At 37.9% G+C, this 20026-nt stretch overlaps 1 protein-coding gene across 2 annotated transcripts; it reads right to left on the reverse strand.

Annotated features, from left to right (window-relative positions):
- Positions 1 to 4302: 4302 nt before the first annotated feature.
- Positions 4303 to 19241, reverse strand: cyp4v2a (cytochrome P450, family 4, subfamily V, member 2a). 2 transcript variants are annotated; one of them, XM_067441866.1, is made up of 11 exons: positions 18997 to 19241; positions 13952 to 14064; positions 13289 to 13374; positions 12703 to 12893; positions 11912 to 11981; positions 6952 to 7078; positions 6698 to 6871; positions 6508 to 6610; positions 6246 to 6380; positions 5101 to 5280; positions 4303 to 5001 (listed from the first exon to the last, which is right to left on the reverse strand). In XM_067441866.1, the coding sequence occupies exons 1-11, from the start codon at positions 19187 to 19189 to the stop codon at positions 4838 to 4840; spliced, it is 1536 nt and encodes a 511-aa protein (XP_067297967.1). In that variant the 5' UTR covers positions 19190 to 19241; the 3' UTR covers positions 4303 to 4837. The 2 variants fall into 2 exon arrangements, with proteins under 2 accessions (XP_067297967.1, XP_067297968.1); XM_067441867.1 differs by lacking the exon at positions 18997 to 19241 and adding an exon at positions 14921 to 15137.
- Between the last annotated feature and the right edge of the window lie 785 nt (positions 19242 to 20026).

The raw sequence follows: 20026 nt of genomic DNA on the forward strand, positions 1-20026 counted from the left end.
TGTTATGTCAGAAGATATGGGTTCTGCCATTAAAGGAAGTTGGTGGGCATGGTGTTGAAAGGCTCCAAAAATGTGTGCTCACTGCTCAGGGGTCTCAGAGGACCCTGTTGGTTGAGTAAAAAGAGAAAGTACACAGATGAGAAGAAAAAGGAAGAGAGAGAGCAGAAGAATGAGGACAGAGAGAGACTAGATTGGATGATGTCTGAAGAGAAGAGAAAGTCATTAGAGTTTGACTTGGGTTCTGTAACAATTAAACCTTGCCGAAAATAGCACAGAATGCACGTGCTGTGTATCGCTGTCCACGTTTTTTTTACAGCCCTCGTGCCCAGAAGAGATAATAGCCGGATTGTTTTCGTTGTAATAACATACAGCAAAACATTTGATGATATAGCTATAATCTGGGTGGGAAATTAACTTTTGACAGTGGCTGTTTAATTGTTTAGGATGTTTAGTTTCATTTAACACCTGGATATAGGTAAGTTTCATTTAAAAAAAAAAAAGCAAAAAGCTGAGAAAATCACGCTTTTGTCAAAGACTTCATTCAGATCAGATTCAGAGCGATGCTCAAACAAAGATCAACACCAACACCTCCAATGCTTGCACAGTCCTGTACCTTGTCCTGGGTTCACATTTCATTCAGGAACATTAGGCAGATTTGATTGATTTGCTGTTTAATGTTGATGATCACATTATTTTAAATATGCATATGATTACATAGGAGATCGCTAGTTTATGCATCTTCTTCAGGTGTTTTGATCAGAAGTTGTTGTACTCTTTCAGAAGATGTGTCATAGCGCCCCCTAGCGCATAACAGTGAAATCATGTAAACACAGAAAATGTCATGTCTGGTAGAGAAAGTCAAATAAAAAGTTAGTCAAAAACAATTTGCATTTCAGAAGAAAAAAAAATGTTCCTCTAGGTGCTATTTTTATTTTTAAAAATATACAAATATGTATGTTATTGCATTTTTTACCAATCAATTCAATGCCGTTTAATATACATTTTTAAAGTTAAACTTTTTCATTATTGTTGAGTTATACTGAATATGACTTCTAACAAGCAGAACCAGAGCACGAGAAATATTTTTAACAACAGAATTAACTTCATATTCATAAGATGATTAATATCCATGTTAAACCAATTCCTAAGGATGGTTTGTTTAGATATGCACAGCACAGACAGTGTGCTTGATGCTATAGAATGTAGGTTAAAATAAACTGTGCTCAAACCTTATTGGTTCCCACATCATTGACTTTGGATATATTTGAATAAGAGAACAAAGTGTATTTAAAGTAACAGAACAAGATTTCAGAAGATATGGAAGTAAAAATAATATTTAATCCGAAAAGATTTAATTTTTTTAATGCCATCAATTCTACAAAAATGCCCTTTTGCAGTTAAAGAGTTAGTGAAAATTCTGTCACCATTTAGTCACCCTTGTGTTTTTCCAAACCTGTAAGACTTTCTTTCTATTTTGGAAATCAAGTTAATATATTTAAAGGTGCACTATGCAACTTTCCGTCCGCTAGAGGGCGCCTCTTCAAAACAAAGGTGTAGTTTGATGACGCCAAGTTTGAGCGCAGTATCTTGTGAAGACATGTGGTCTTCACCTCACAGCCGGTGGAAAATAGGACACGGGCAGAAATCATATTCATGGATGCGGTTATTAACGTTACTCTGGTATGAAGCAGAGCAGGACCGAGTGTTGTGGAGCTGAGCATTGCTGCTGGAGTGATTGTTACACAAACACACGGCTCACAAGCACCGGGACTTTTATTATGACGGGACGGGACACAGTCACCGGGACCCTGCACTATTTCTGGTCATGAGTATAAGGTAATGCAGCTCTGTTTATCATATTAGATACATTAAAGTGTGTTTAAAATTATGTTATGACGTTACTCTGTGCGTTCGCTCGGCTCTGCTGTGACATGTTCACACGGCTAAGAGAAAAGCGGTCCTGCCCAATAAAACCGAGGGTAACGCAGATATGACGCAATTGACAGGCGACTCCCTCAAACGATATGCTGACATGTCCCGGGTCCTTGGTTAAAAAAGCAATTTTCTCACAATTTACAAATAGTTGGAAACAATTGGGATATTGTAAGTACTCAACTGAATAAAATATATAACACTGGCCTAGTGGCTTTTGGATATTTTACTGCAAAAATACTACATAGTGCACCTTTAATATAAAATGTGAGAGATTTCTGACAGCAACACAACTACCCCTTTGACGCTTCAAAAGCCGTAACACATCCAAATGAACTGAGTGGGTTTTAACCAAAATTTTCTGCAGAAACACGATCAATTTTATAAGCTTATACGCTTTATAAAAAGATTTAATATAGATTTGTATTCACATATAAACATTTATCAACTCACACATAAGTTATGATAAACAGAAGCTCAAGAACGCTTGACATGCGAGAACAAATGAGGTTCATTCTCGTGTGTCACACAGACTAAACCACACAATTAATATGGATTTTTTTACGATCCCTTTATGAACTTTTTGAAGCATCAAAGTGCTAGTTGCGAGATGGAGAGTACAGAACTGGTTCAGATATTATTAAATATATTGGTAACAAACTGGTAACTGAGGAGGAGGGGCGGGCCATATAATATTTTGAATTTGGACTGCATTACCCATTTTCAACCACTTTCCTGTCATTCTTACATGCAGCACCTTTAACAAAGATTAATAAATATTATAACAAAGATATTGCTCATTGTTAGTTCATGTTAATACATTAACTAACAAATGAGACCATATTGTGAAGTATTACCAAAATATCTTAATTTGTGTTACTATGATAAAAAAATGGGTTAGTTTTTGGGTGAATGAACAACCAGCAGAAGCCATGCTAAACTAGCCTAGAAATCTAGACGCACCCTAGCGGCCGCAAATCTAATGCCACGAGTGTCGTCTAGCAACTCTCAATACATTTCTGAGCTGTAAACGCCAAAATCTGGTCAGGCCAATCACATCATGTATAGAGTCGGTGGGCGGTGCTTAACATAATGACGGCCGAATTGTGCTTGTGTGCTTCTAGTCAACACAGAAACTGGCGAACGGCGGACTTTCGAATCAGCTTTGAGCGCGACTCTGGAAAACTTGGAGTTTAGCTTTTCTCAGAGAAAAGAACAAAGAACGGCACTCAGGTCATTCTTACGATGGGAAGATGTGTTCTGAGTTTTGCCAACCAGATACGGCGAAAGTTTAATCTGTCAACGAGCTCTGCTTCACCTTCATTGCTCTGGTTGGTTGTAGCACTATCCAATTGCGTTCACGCCATGCAGAGGGAGTTTAAAAGACAACCGTTTATCCCGCCCCTCAGATTGAGCCCTGTCAATGGTGAGTTTCCAGACAAAACATCTAGATGTGGATCTGGCTTGTCAGGCTAATGCTAAACATCAATATCTCGAGCAATGTGGGATTTAATGATGTTTTATTAACAAAGTTCAGGAGAAGCATGTTTAGATAATTAACCTATTTAGCACGAGAGGAGTGCATTCAGGTAATCAAACCAATTAATAAGATAAGAGCTATGTACAGCAGACATACCTCTGTTCACTGATGGTTTATCAGCATTCATCCACCACCCCATCTCACTTCTAGTTTGAACTCATATCACAACTGATCCTCTCGGTTCAGGCCAAACTCCAAACTCGGAGCCCCGGACAGCACACCAGATACACATAACCTTTACTCTATTTTATTATATGTAAATGTGAACTCATGAAACAGTCTTTTGCTGGCTACTAATATGACTGTTATCTATATACCAGTGTTTTCTCTTTTTTAAATTAAATTTCTTTTTTTGATAAAACTCATCTGATTGCATTTTAAATTGTTCAAATTAATTATTATAATAGTTATTAAAGGATTTCACAAATCACCTTCCAGTGTTTTGCATGTACGTGTCTTTTTGGGCAATAACTCATTTTTGAAAACGGAGTAATTATTCATTAATTGACGATAGCGCAGTGACATTAGTTCCCTGACTCTTGTCTCTCCCTAATGACTTTAATAAGACCATTGATCTTTTTCAACACAAGTCATTAGTGTCTCCATCATTAATTCTGAAGTTGTCCCATAATTGCAGACTTTTTCATGCTGACTTCACTGACCTATAGAATGAGGTATACGCATTAATGCATACATGTGCAATCTTCATGCTTATGGTGTTTGTGCCATATGGTGCATGTTTGAGTAATTATTTGTGTTGATGATCCACACAGCTTAAGTGCAAAATGCTAAACCAAAATGCAAAATGAAAATGAAAAAGAGGCACTAGAGATGCTTCACTAGTATTTTTTAATAATTAGTTTAACTTGTTTCTCAAAATATTACTAAATATTGAGATAATTCAAGTAAAAAGAGGAGAGGATACAAGCAAAGTGCATTATTTGCTAACATTTAATCCAATTTTATCCAGAATTCATTTGAATATGGATTTAGTATAGCTTATGTTAGAATTTAACTAATTGTCACTGTTGTTTTTGCAAAAAGCATATTATAGTATATTTTGTTAAGTCCTTGAACGGTTTGTAATACTTTCAGACCGAACAGTTTCACTGCTGAAAATCAACAAGTATGACGAAAATGAAAATGTATGATGAAAACTGTTGTTGTAACAGCATTGTAATTGCATTAACACACTCTTCTGACAATAATTTGCACAAGATGGCAAAATCTAATGCATAATTATTTTTACAACAATGGGAAGATTCAGGGGTTGTATTTTATGTTTACATTTAGGTTTGAATCATACGCTCGACATTTTTGCCATTTCATTTGAATTCTCATGACACTGTGTTAGCTATGTGTGTGTTAGTGTTTTCTGCGCTCCAATGTGATCCAGATGCCTTGCTCTGGTCGCAGTACCAGTTCGCCCAGTGGCCGGAGTTCCTCCCTCTTTTGACAAGCCACTATGTTGAAGTAGCGCAGAATATAAGCCAGAATAACCTTCTCCTCCATTATAGCAAACCGCTGACCTGAATACATACAAACATGGTGTTATTTATTCATTTTTAAATGGGGAAAGCTCGAATTACACATCACTCAAAGGTATAATGTTTGTGTGCAGGTCTCACCGATACAGTTGCGAAGACCGGCAGAGAAAGGAATGAAGGCATAAGGATGTCGACCAACGCAATTCTCTGGCAGAAAGCGCTCAGGACGGAACTCTTCAGGGTCAGGGAAGAAGCGTGGGTCACGGTGAAGGGCATAAGTTATGACGATGGCATTTGCTCCTTTAGGGACTTTATAGCCATCTACAGAAGGTATATCGCACACACAAACACACGTTTTCATGGGGACTTTTTATAGAAATAATGATTTACTGTACAAACTGTATATTATATCCCCTTACAGTGGTCACCCTACCCCTAAACATACCTTTAAAAAAAAAACAAAACAAAAAAAACTTCATTTTTACATTTTCAAAAAACATCACTTAGTATGATTTATAAACCCTTTTCCTCATGGAGACCAAAACATGATTTTGTACATTGCAGTCTTTGTGGGGACATGTCCCCATAATGTAGTATTTACCACACACACATAAATATGATGTGAGATATCCGTCCTTTCAGTTTCTTAAAGGAATAACTTGGTAACACTTAAGGTTGTATTAGTTAACATGAACTAATCATGAACAACACATCTGTTCAGCATTAGTTAACCTTTGTTAACTATAGTTAATACAAATAAAGCTGTTCATGGTTGTTTATGTCCATTTCCACTTTTCCGGTCATGAGTATGAGGAAGCGCAGCTCTGTTTATCATATTAAATACATTTAAGTTTGTTTTAAATGATGTTATAACATTACTCTGTACGTTCACTCAGCGGCTGCTGTGAGACTTGTTGCACACTCCTAAAAGTAAAGCGCTTCTGCAGAATAAAACCAGATACTGAGGGTAACGCAGACGCAATTGACAGGCGACTCCCTTAGACGTCCGGCTCCTTGGTTAAAATAGCAATTTTTTGTCACAATTTGCAAATAGTTGGAAACATTTGGGATATTGTAAGAACTCAACTGAACCAAATATATAAGACTAGCCTAGTGGTTTTTGGATATTTTACTGCAAAAATACTACAAAGTGCACCTTTAACTGATATACTATATAATAGACAGCAATATGGGCACAAACCTAAAGTAATACCTCATGACTCAGTGCATGCATGACTTAAAAAAAAAATAATGAATGTAAGAAGACTCTAATAAAAGGAACTCACTGATCTGTGTATCCTCGCAGATGGTCCGGGCAAAAAATGGAACAGAGGGGAAGAGACGCAGAGACTCTTTTATCACACACTCCAGATAACGCAGTTTCTTCAGATCCTCTGTGTTAACAGGCCTCTCAGACTCACCTGACAAACATTGTAAAATTATTAAACAGAATTCCAAGGTGTTTCAGGCCCTTTTATCTCTCAAACAAGCTTTAACTGTTCTAGGTGATTAACCACATAATATATACAACAAGTGGGCGTAACACACCAAAAACCTCAAATAGTTCTTGTTGTGCCTTTCTTTGGACTTCTGGGTGGGAACCTAACAAGTGTATGGCCCAGTTCATGGCAGCCGCTGTAGTGTCATGACCCTGTAAAATGTTGCAAAAATACTAATTTGAATCAAGCAATCAGGATATAACAGCACTCTAACATGAAATCATTGTGACAGTTCCTGCCTCAAACATAAAGGTGTCCACTTCCTCCTGGATATCTTTGTGAGTTAACTTTTTCCCATCCTCATCTGTTGTTTTCAACAACATGTCCAAGAAAGCGCGTCTTTTCTTCATCCCCTGATCTGATTCACTGTCGGACTCAATGTAGTTGATGTAGTCCGCCCTCTCATAAATCACCTGTCAGAAAGAAAAACACAGGTGATTAGAATGAAGCCTTGACCATAATGAATAGGGACAGATATCACATACAGACTCACACTTTCTGTGAAGGAGTGAAGGACCTTCACACTGCGGTTATGTTCTCTGCCTTCGCCAAAATAGTTATACACAAAGTCAGGCCAGTACCAGGGCATCCTCTGGCGCCTGGTGATGATGTCACTCATCCTGCACCAATAAGGGGGGAAAAAACTGCTTTGAGGGTCTTTCTAATATAAATGCCAACAGAAATGGCATTCTCAGAATTGTAAGATAATTTGGCAAAACAGTCTTACAGTTAAGCACAACACTATAGCTCACTTGCAAAAGCTAATATGTCTCCCAAAACTGTTCACTTATGTGTCAAAACTAAATTTCCTTCTCATTTGAACAGTCGGTGCCCCGCAAAATGATTCATCCCTTTGACATTGTGTAAGCACTGCAAGTCAAAATGTTTAGAAGTTGTGTCACTATGGCAGAGGACCATTGAAATATCCCTCTTGACCACCTTTCAGTCTTAGCCCTGTTATTCATTGGCAATGGTTACTGTACTATTTTTATCTCGCTAACAGAATACAATTGTGTATAAAACTGAAAAAAGAAATAGGATTTTAGGGTAAGAGTAGCCTCCAAGGTTTGACATCACACATTGCACTCATTCTGCCAAGGAAATTGCAACCATTTTTATTCACACACACACACACACAGTAACTTCCATACATCAGAGCAAAAAGAAAGGTATACAGCATAATATACTGTAATATAAACACAAACAAAAAAACTATGAAAATTATATGCAGCCTACAGTGCTGTAAATAAAGCTGGAGTTTCACAACCGTAACTGTCCTTCACTGGTCACTGTCCTCACCCTCCTAGTCATCCACACGATGCTGTCCATCTGTCTCTTTACTCCACTCATATACCCCTTTATACCACTCTCATCCCCTCTATACCCCCCTCATCCCCTCTATACCCCTATCATCCCCTTTATAGCCCTCTCATCCCCTCTATACCCCTATCATCCCTTTCTATACCCCTCTCACCCCCTCTATACCCCTCTCACCCCCTCTATACCCCTCTTATCCCCTCTATACCCCTCTCACCCCCTCTATACCCCTATCATCCCATCTCAACCCCTCTCACCCCCTCTATACCCTATCATCCCCTCTATACCCCTCTCACCCCCTCTATACCCCTATCATCCCCTCTCACCCCCTCTATACCCCTCTTATCCCCTCTATACCCTATCATCCCCTCTATACCCCTCTCACCCCCTCTATACCCCTATCATCCCCTTTATACCCCTATCATCCCCTCTATACCCCTCTCACCCCCTCTATACCCCTATCATCCCCTCTATACCCTTATCATCCCTTCTATACCCCTACCATCCCCTCTATACCCCTATCATCCCATCTATACCCCTCTCATCCCCTCCCCTCTCACCCCCTCTATACCCCTATCATCCCCTCTATACCCCTATCATCCCCTCTATACCCCTATCATCCCCTTTATTCCCCTCTCATCCCCTTCTATACCCCTCTCATCCCGTCTATACCCCTCTCATCCCCTTTTACCCCTCTCATCCTCTTCTATACCCCTTTCATCCCCTTTATACCCCTCTCATCCCCTTCTATACCCCTGTCATCCCGTCTATACCCCTCTCATCCCCTTTATACCCCTCTAATCCCCTTCTATACCCCTATCATCCCATCTATACCCCTATCATCCCCTCTATACCCCTCTCACCCCCTCTATACCCCTATCATCCCCTTTATACCCCTATCATCCCCTCTATACCCCTCTCATCCCCTTTATACCCCTCTCATCCCCTTCTATACCTCTCTCATCCCGTCTATACCCCTCTCATCCCCTTTTATCCCTCTCATCCTCTTCTATACCCCTTTCATCCCCTTTATACCCCTCTCATCCCCTTCTATACCCCTGTCATCCAGTCTATACCCCTCTCATCCCCTTTATACCCCTCTCATCCCTTTCTATACCCCTATCATCCCGTCTATACCCCTTTCATCCTCTTTATACCCCTCTCATCCCCTTCTATACCCTATCATCCCGTCTATACCCCTTTCATCCCCTTTATACCCCTCTCACCCCCTTCTATACCCCTATCATCCCATATATACCCCTCTCATCCCCTTTATACCCCTCTCATCCCCTTCTATACCCCTATCATCCCGTATATACCCCTCTCATCCCCTTTATACCCCTCTCATCCCCCTCTATACCCCTATCATCCCATATATACCCCTCTCATCCACTTTATACCCCTCTCATCCCCTTCTATACCCCTATCATCCCGTATATACTCCTCTCATCCCCTTTATACCCCTCTCATCCCCTTCTATACCCCTATCATCCCATATATACCCCTCTCATCCCCTTTATACCCCTCTCATCCCCTTCTATAGCCCTATCATCCCGTATATACCCCTCTCATCCCCTTTATACCCCTCTCATCCCCTTCTATACCCCTATCATCCCATATATACCCCTCTCATCCCCTTTATACCCCTCTCATCCCCTTCTATACCCCTATCATCCCGTATATACCCCTCTCATCCCCTTCTATACCCCTATCATCCCGTATATACCCCTCTCATCCCCTTTATACCCCTCTCATCCCCTTCTATACCCCTATCATCCCATATATACCCCTCTCATCCCCTTTATACCCCTCTCATCCCCTTCTATACCCCTATCATCCCGTATATACCCCTCTCATCCCCTTCTATACCCCTATCATCCCGTATATACCCCTCTCATCCCCTTTATACCCCTCTCATCCCCTTCTATACCCCTATCATCCCATATATACCCCTCTCATCCCATATATACCCCTCTCATCCCCTTTATACCCCTCTCATCCCCCTCTATACCCCTATCATCCCATATATACCCCTCTCATCCACTTTATACCCCTCTCATCCCCTTCTATACCCCTATCATCCCGTATATACCCCTCTCATCCCCTTTATACCCCTCTCATCCCCCTCTATACCCCTATCATCCCATATATACCCCTCTCATCCCCTTTATACCCCTCTCATCCCCTTCTATACCCCTATCATCCCCTCTAAATCTCCTATCATCCCCTCTATACCCCTCTTATTGTGCACACCTGGTGGCTGTGTTTAACCAATTGGTTCATGGGTGTGTTCATTTGAAAACCTTTACCTTAACCTTTAATTTTAAAACCTTTAAAATTACATCATGATACATTTCATCATGACAAATTAACTGACAGCACCTGTCAGGTAAAAAAAACATATCATTTGATTGGTTTTGGAGTGAATGACTATTAGACTGAGAATCAAACAATTAGTTTAGCTTAACAAGATCTATTCACTTGTAGATTGGGCTAAATGTAGGCTACCTGTATTTAATCATTTGCAAAGACGGACTGAGACATTGAGACATGTACTTATACATTTGCAATTTGATTAAATGAATGAATAAATGCTATTCTGTTATGAACAATAGCCAAGGGGTTTGGAGATTTGTCCATGTTGTTTTGAAAATGTAATATCTGTTTCAAGAAATGAGCCAAACCAATGGAGAAAAACTGTAATATTGGAGCAAATAAGAATACAAAGATTGTACAAAGATGAAACTGTCCTCTCACATTCATTTATGCTGGACATTTAGAGGAGTTTCAGTAACATTTTTTTTAAATTTTGAGATTGGACCAAATCAATCACACTAATATATATATATTAGTGGTGGGCCATTATCGGCGCTAACGTGCTGCGTTAACGTGAGACTCTTATCGGGCGCAAAAAAAAAACCCCGCTGTTAATCTATTCTCAAAGTTGGGTTGGGAGCTGGGTCTATTCCAGCGTTTCCCAACCGGGGTGCTGTCTGACGAGAGCGAGAGGACGTGAGAAAATAATGATTTATGTATGTTTCTGTCGATGCACGTGCTGGCTTCTTAGTGATTCATTACAACAGCGATAATAAAAGAAAAACGTGGGCAAAACGGGCTCTCTTTGTAAACTGTTCAATGCATGCGAGTGCTGCCGTAGGTCCGAATAAGACCAGTGGTTTTGCCGTCATCACCATGGTATATTCGCCAGAAGAAGCGAATGAGAAATTGCGGGCGCTGAGAGAAGATTTATCTCTCTGCATTTGTCCCAAAGCGTACAAACGTCTCACAGCGCGCAAATATTGAGTCATCTTTCAAGTCTTGCGCTTGAACGGACAAACTCACACAGAAAGTATGTCAACTTGCACATCTTGATGAGTAACCAAGCAGACATAGTCTGAATATGCCTTAAGTGCACTGTATGGAGTCGAGATAGACGACGCATATCCTTGCATTGGGTCTTAAAGTGGCAGTAGCCTTTACTGCTGTCTGTCAAACAAAAGATCACTCACTGCTCTTGATTGAATAGTTTGTGTAAGTTTAATAAGGATTAATCTTTAATTTAAACAATGAAATATGCAATTATATTACAGTACATTTTATTACTTCTTTCAATTTCTTTACCTAAAAATTAATGTTAGACCTGAGGTCTGAGGTGCTGCTTGTATTTAAGTTATTTGTTCTTATTTTCTTTATTTTTATTTGACAGTTGTCCTTTTTTCCTTTTTTTGTAAATACAGAACCGTACCAAAACCGTGAACCTAAAATCGTGATACAAACCGAACCGTGAGCAATCTGTGCCATTCCACCCCTAACGTAATGTATGTGAGAGGGTAGCACACACATTCTGAAAGCCTTCGCAGAACAATACTGCAATACATTTTCAAATGACTCTGGGTCATCATGTTTGTTTAAATAGAGTAAAGGCCGAGAATTATATATAACAGTCATCTGTTGCATGGCCTTTACTCTATTTAAACAAACATGATGACCAACCCAGAGTCATTTGAACTTTTATTGCAGTATTGATTTGTACTCAGATACACAGTCACTGCTCATTTGATCTCTCTAGTATCCACCCTAAATATCCCTGCCCTATTAACACTAATAAAGGTTTTTAATTTTTTTTAAACACTGACCTGTACACACTGCGCACATACTCAGAGTCATAGTTGCTTTGTGCATAGATCTTCTTTCCCATGGCAGTCTCTGAAAAGCAAACAAGATCTGTTTTGAAATTTGACACTTGCGCCACATCCTCAAACAAATTGCTTCATATTGTCAGCACTAAAAATTAAATCCACCATAAAATCACACCAAAATGTGTCAAATTTGTAAATTATTAATTAGAAAAAAGAACAGAATCAACATTAATGTCGCGCAGATATCATTTTAATATACAACATAATTTGAGAAATTAGTCTGATTCTAAGGGGAATCGGAAGGGCAAATCCTGACTGGACGAGAGGAGGAGCTGGGGAGGGAGGGGGGTAATTAGCTCTTGAGTAATGTGATAAGCTTCTGTTAATGCTGGTGACCTTACTTCAAATTCATGAAATTTGAACTTGAAATTGGACATTGCATTAACACAAAAACTGTGCTTTAAAACCTTTTAATGGCCTCAATTTTTGTGCAGCTTCTATCAACTACAAATTTGGTAGAAATTACTTTGATTTTCTAGCAATTTTAGAGTCCAAATTATTTGGTAAAATATATATTTTGTAAAGAAAAAAATGTTTAGTACATTTGTTTTGCAGTAAACTTAAAGTGCTCTCACTTCTGCATTGTTTCGTTGACTCTCTTTAAAAATAGACCAACCATGAATTACAGCCATTAAGTTCTATGCTCACAAAATGGGGTGACGGTTAACAGGTTGAGGTTAAAGTGTACACTTGCAGAGGACAAATTGCACTCAGAAAATCACACAAACCACAGATGATGTCAAGGGCACAGAGGGTGATGTGGTTAAAGCAGTTGAAAGGCCCTTTTCCAGCTTGCTTCTCTAGTTTCTCTACGAGCACCTCCGCCTGCTCATTCATCACCTCCAGGAACTCAGTTAGTATAGAGAAATGAAATGTGGGAGTCAGCATCTTACGTCTGCGTCTCCACTTATCCCCAGTACTAATAGAAGGAAAAATTGAATATGCACTCTAAAAAATGCTGGGTTAAAAACAACCCAAGTTGGGTTGAAAATGCACCGACCCAACAATTGGGTTGTTTTAACCCAATGGTTGAGTTGTTCTTACCCAGCAATTGGGTTGTCTTAAGCAACATTTAAGCCAACCACTGGGTTAAAACAACTCAACCACTGGGTTAAAACAACTCAACCATTGGGTTAAAACAACTCAATTGTTGGGTCGGTGCATTTTCAACCCAACTTGGGTTGTTTTTAACCCAGCATTTTTTAGAGTGTAGATATCCTCAGTGTATAGTATATTTCATTATAAATTTATACACTAATTATTTGCAAACGTATAATGAGATGTTTACTCTTATTAAGTTAGTAAACAGTTTACCTAGTGAGTAGTCCTGTTCCCAGCCAGGGGTGCAGAAATTTGTATGCATAGGCCTTGTCCATGTGAACAGGGTTGTTCAGCAGTGTCTGTATAAGTGATAGGATTTGCCAAGAGCAACATATAAAACAGAGAAGTGAAGACTTGTAAAACTCTCTTCGTAGTAAATAGAATTTGCATGAGCATTACCAATAGGGTTAAATTATATATTGAGTATTTATGATTTGTCTGCAATGTAAACAATATAAAACTAAGCAACATTTAGAATTTTCTATCAGTTTTAATGCACTTTATATTTGACAATTAGGTTTCCTAAATGCTGTCATTAGACTAGCTTCATATTCTTGTCTTGTTTTACAAGCAAGAGGCATCCTGTTGCTGATGCGTGTCTTTGGTACACAGTGAATCTTGCACTGTTTACACTTCACATTGGACTTTAATACTGTACAAGAAATTATTCTAATCTTTAACACCGTATGCATATAGATAACATACATATATTATCATTTTCTGATACTTAATGCATAGTTGTCAACTTTGTTGTGCCGCCAGATAAGTTCACTCACACACACTATCTTCATCTTCAAACATTCACTTTATTGTGAAATATTCTAGGCCAAAGACCCTGATCATAACAGGTGAATGTGTCATGAAAGTGGACAATACCTCGATAGTCTCGGCATGGTATAGGATGAGAAATGGGACAGGTCCAATCCATATTTTAAGCAGAGGAGAATTCCGGAATTCATTTGTGTAGCCAACCAACTGACAAAAGAAATCTGAAAGAGTTTTCAACTTTCGTGTTTAAATGCATTTCAAGGGTTACTTTATGTCAAGTCCAATTGACGTTGTTGACAGCAACCTGGACATGCATATTTATGTTCTATTTAATGGAGACTCGGGTTAGTGGTCACATATTCTGATAATTCAACTATTAGGTTTGTGTAAGTAAACCTATTGCACAAACACGTATACAATATATTGATAAAGTAAAAATGTGACACCTAGTCCCAAGCTTTCTTTTAAAAGATGGTAAAGGAAACTGTAATTTTTAGGTGTTTATAACTTTATCATTTCTTTTAGGTTTGTATCCCATTATTGAGAATCAGGAGATTTGAGAATAAGCTTCCAATAAATCTCAAGAACAACATTTTGAGATAATCAATTTGTACTTTTCTCATCAAGAATATTTTGGAAATGGACACATTATTAATTTGCTACAAACATGACCTGCCTGCTGAATGTGAAGTTGATTAAAAAAAAAAATATATATATATATATATATATATATATATATATATATATATATATATATATATATATATATATATATATATATATATATATATATATATATATATATATATATATATATATAGTCTTTCAATTCATGTCATATGACTGCATTGATAATAAGACACAAATCAGAAAAAAAAGCGTTTAAGAAAATATAGCATATTACAGTGCATTAGTACAGCCTCATCACTTGACATGTCCATTTGATTGTTCTCATCCTCTTATAATTAACTTTGAAATATTATCATATATTTTATTTGTATTGAGAAGGATAGGTCAGATTAAAGCAAATGACCTAAAGATGCGGAGGGAAAGGGACATGTGCCGATATGCTCTTACCTCCCGCGTTCGATTTAAACTGTAGCGCGTTCCCAATGAATGGATATGTGTACCCAATGCTCGGGATAGGCTTCAGCTCTTTCCAGCTGTGCAGGTAGTTTTTCAGCAGCTGGTAGGTGATATATGTCAAGAGAACAACGCATACTGCCGAAGCCACAAACCCAAAAGTATACACGACCATCTTGACAGCGAGACAGACGGCGAGTCTGTGACTCTATCAGCTCTCCAGTCATTTTAACGTTAGGTCAACCGGACTTTGGTTGTCTGGGGGCGTATTACAGAAAAATCTCAACTCTAGAATCATATCTTATCTGTTTGGTAACCATGGCAATTTCAGTTAGGACCTCATTTAGGACAAAAGCTATTAATGACATATTTAAAAGCATAATCTTATCTTAACTGTTGATAGGAAACGGGTGGTTAAGCATTCTAAAAAAATAAAAATAAATGTTTTAACTTTAGGACAACCCCATTGGTGTCCCAGCTTCAAAACTTTTTGAAATCCAAAGGAAAAACTCAAAACAAAAATAAACAAAAATTATTTTTAAAAGAGCGTTACATCTACATCTCTACAAGACGTAGAGCAGCAACGCTTGATGGAGAGACTTTTGGAGGACCCAGGGGATGTGCTGTGCTTTGATGATAAAATACTCCCAAGACACATGATTCTGCAGTAAATTGACGAACAGAGGCCAGAGCCATCACAGAGCATTACCGGTCATTCTTGTTGTTTTTTGTTGTTGTTGTTGTTGTTGTTGTTGTTGTTTTGCAATTTATAAAACAGGCTTTAACTTTTCAACAGAGCTTATCAAAATGTAAATCTCTGCTGCACTGAAATAATTAAATATAGAGAGCTCCCTGGTGTTTTCTGCACTTGCAGGTGTTTTTTCTATTTGCTATTTTTCTATTCTGTTTTTTCTATTCTGTTGTAGGACATTGAGGTCTCTTGCCATTTGCAGCGTGTTTTTGGATTTGGTTGCGTTGGTTTGAATTTGGTGCATGTACATACTTTTTTGTAAATTGCATTTTTATTTTTTATTTTTTTGAACATTTTTATTTTTTGGCACATTTTGTTTTTCTTGTAGTGACATTGTTGTTTTTGTTTTGCTTTACTCTAGCATTGGTTTATCTTTTCCCCATTGTTTTTATTTTTTCCTTGTTTCTGCCAGATATTTTCTTCCCTTAATTCTCAATAAAATGCACAGTATTTTACACAGTGATAATTTCTGGTTAAGTTTTGGATATTCTGGCATAATTTTGGCTCAGTTATGGCTGTTTTCTGGAGCTTGTTTTGACTGAGTCCTGGGGTCAAGGTGGTGGCAGTTTGGCTCTTGTCTGGCTGACATCTAGGGATTACGGTGTTGTTGTGGGCCAGTCTTGGATCATTTCTGGGTACATTGTAAAGCTCTGGGCGAGGTTTGGTCGGTTACTGGCATTGCTGTGGTTGATTTTCGGCAAACATCACTTGGGCCTACCTTGTACCGTAATTTCATGTGGTAGCATGTGGGCCAAAATCTCAGCCAAAATTTAGCCAGACCTGCACAAAGCCAATATTTGCTATCTGGGCAGTAGGCTACAAGCATTACTGCCACTCATCAACAGCAGCTTTCACAGTTGCTATAGGTGAAATAAACAATCCTCTGTAGGCTAGATCATCACATTTAAAGGGTTAGTTGTTCACCCAAAAATAAAAATTATTTAATTAATTACTTCCCCTCATGTCGTTGGACACCCGTAACACCTTCGTTCATCTTCGGAACACAAATTAAGATATTTTTGTTGAAAGCTGATGGCTGACAAAGGCTTCAGATAAGCCTCCATTGGCATTCAGTACAGTACATTCCCACTCACAAAACCCATAAAAGGCACTAAAAACTTTGTTAGTGCCTTTGTCTCACTACCGTGGATGTACAATCATTTTACGAAGCGACGAGAATAGTATTTGTGCGCAAAACAAATCAAAAGAATGACTTTATCCGCCAAGTTATTATCTTCCGTGTAGGTCTCGGACATGAACTCACGCGATAGCGGCGCTCCTCCTCGCTTCTGGGTCATGTAAACGAACAGCGTTATATTCTCGCGTATGCGTCGAGTTCATGTCAATAACTTGGTGGGTAAAGTCGTTATTTTGATTTTTGTGCGCACAATAACTATTTTTGTCGCATTGTAAAATTATTGTACAGCCCCACTGTAGTGAGATGGACTTTGTATCTATGTTTTCAGTGCCTTTTATGGGTTTTGTGAGTGGGCCAATGGAGGCCTATCTGAAGCCTTTCTCAGCCACCAGCTTTCAACAAAATATCTTCATTTGTGTTCTGAAGATGAACGAAGGTCTTACGGGTGTCCAACAACATGAGGGTAGGGATGCGCGGTATACCGGTACTGGAAAAATACCGGTATATATTTTATTTAAAACGGTACGATATCATGATTTTGCATTTCGGTATATGCTGCTTTTCCGAAATTCACCGCGCTGCCCAAACTGACCCGAAGCAACCGGTAAATGTGACAACAACATAGATGAACAAAATGGATAAAGCAGTTGAATCTTACTCAAGATGCCCAAAACAAATTAATAAAGAGAGGAGTAGAAGTGAAATTTGTAATTACTTTGCTCATAAAACTGATGAAGAACCATCAAACCTAGCCAAGAAGAATCTGTCACTATTCTGACTATAAGACTTCATAAGAGATTGACAGGTCAGTGGATCATTCAAACCATCTAATTTAGACATTTATTTTCTTTTTACACTGATCAACGCACATACATAGCCTAACATAAGATCGAATATCACAAAATCTCCAGCAACCAATGTCATTTAGATCTCATAATATTTGCATGCGTACTATTGCACTATTTACATTCGCGTTAGAAGACAACCGACTGTGTTTATGTGAATACTCACTAAAGATGGACATTTTTACATAATTCTGTGTATTTGACTGTTTAAGGAAACTTAATTTGTAATGTGCGAGCTCTAAGTTACAGACTTGTGTGTGTGTCGTTGTTATGAGCTCATATCTCCTGTAACTGTTACTAAATGCTATAAAATCACTTGTATGTTCAAATGATTTCTGTTATCCATCCCGAGACGAACGTGAAATGTTGAATCGGATTGTGCAGATTGCTTTAGTGTGGGTGCGATTTCTTTTAAAACCAGAAGCAATTAGCTAATTCTGAGATATTTTTGCTGCAATGATTTCTCACAAGAAAGTTTTCAAATGACTGATTTGATGTGATAAACTATGCTGATTAATTAACTAATAAACATTTGTGGAAATTTCCCACTTTATAAACTCAAAAAGCCTTATGTCTGCTAATATTTAGTTTGTATGCATACCTTTTTAAAATGAATTAAAGCTAAATGAACAGCAATAATGTTTTGGTATAGGCTAATCATAAAACTGTGCACATATTTTCTTGATTTTCACTGCAAGAGAGCAGGAGACAGCAAAATCATACGTACTTATGGCAGTAGTTTTACAACTAATCACTTTCACTTCTTGTTGAGACACAAGTGTAAAATGTTAACACTGTTGAAAGTTGTGGCTGCATTTAGTCCCAAATCTGAATCTTAATAATATTGTATTAAAATGTGTATTGATTTATAGTTGTATTTCATAACATGAAGTTTGGCTAGGTTATGCTATTACATAGGCTACATTTGATTTCCTCAGTCATTAAAGCAAGACAAAAACATGTCCAGGTTGCCAGGATACGGCGATCAGAGTTGCAGTTATTCAGCTCCGCGGGAGAGGGAGGCATTGTGCGCGTGGAAGTTTTTGGGTCGCCAAGGACAGACAAAACACTGAAGCGCATTCTAGGGCAGGTTTTTGTTTTAAATGTTTTATTGCTGTCTTTATTAGTGTTAATATTTTGTGATTAGTTATAAGTTTAACGTAGTTAGATACAGATATAGGCTACATGCACGTTTATCACAATTAGTAGGTCTATAGCCTACTTTTTTATGTAGGCTATCAATTTAAAGTTGGCTTAAACTAAACTAGACAAATTATGTTATACTTTATATTGTGTCTCGTAACGGTAGCCTAATAATCGTATTGTTTGAACTTACCCCTTCTGTTAGACTTAAAATTGAGCGCGTTGCCTAGGAACGGGTAAGTTGGACTTATCCCAGGGACAGGTTGTAGTTCTCTCCATTTATGCAAGTAATCTTTACACAACTGGTATGTTGTAAAAGTCAGCAAAAGTAGAACTGAGACAAAAATTAGAAATCCGTTCAACAGTTCACCAACTTCCACATGCATTTTTATGTTTTGTTAGATGTGTGTTTTAGAGCTCCTCGCCTGTTAAATGACGACTTAAAAAATGGGGTTAGGTTACATCCCCTGGACATGGGACGTGCTTAGGTTTTCAGATACACACAATTACTTCTGTTGTTTATTCTACACAAGCATTTGACCACCATTTTAATTTTTCCTTTCACGGGAAAATGATAAAGACTTCTGCATCTCTCTCTGCATCATAACTCCAGTCTTAAGTGTCACTCACATGATCATTCAGAATGCTATGCTGAGTTGCTGACTCAAGAAACATTTAATATTATTAATAATGTTTTTCACGATTTTTTGATGAATAGAAAGTTCAAAAGAACAGCATTTATTTAAAATAGAATATGTGTAGCATTGTGCACTACCGTTCAAAAGTTTGGGGTATGTACACATTTTTTTTTAGAAAGAAATTCAAGAAATCAATACTTTTATTAAGCAATGATGCATTAAATTGATCAAAAGTCAAAAAGTAAAGAAATGTATAATATTGCTAAATAAAATATTAATAATAAAAATTAATGCTGTTCTTTTGAACTTTCTATTTATCAAAGAATCCTAAAATATGTTAGTTTTTCTCAATTGCTTAAACACTATTTCTGAAACCTTGCTCAATTTTCTGAAACCATTAAACACAAAACCTCCTCTTCAAGCACTATTCACAAAACCTCTGACTCCTCTTGCAAAATGAAACTTTCGCCTCAAAACAGTTTTACCTGTGTTCAAAATCAAAAACTGCTCTCAAATCATAAACAAAGTGATCAAAATGATAAACACTATCAAGCAATCAGTAAACAATACAGCAAAAAATAGAAA

This window comes from Pseudorasbora parva, chromosome 4 (assembly GCF_024679245.1).
Source record: "Pseudorasbora parva isolate DD20220531a chromosome 4, ASM2467924v1, whole genome shotgun sequence".
Lineage (NCBI taxonomy): Eukaryota > Metazoa > Chordata > Actinopteri > Cypriniformes > Gobionidae > Pseudorasbora > Pseudorasbora parva.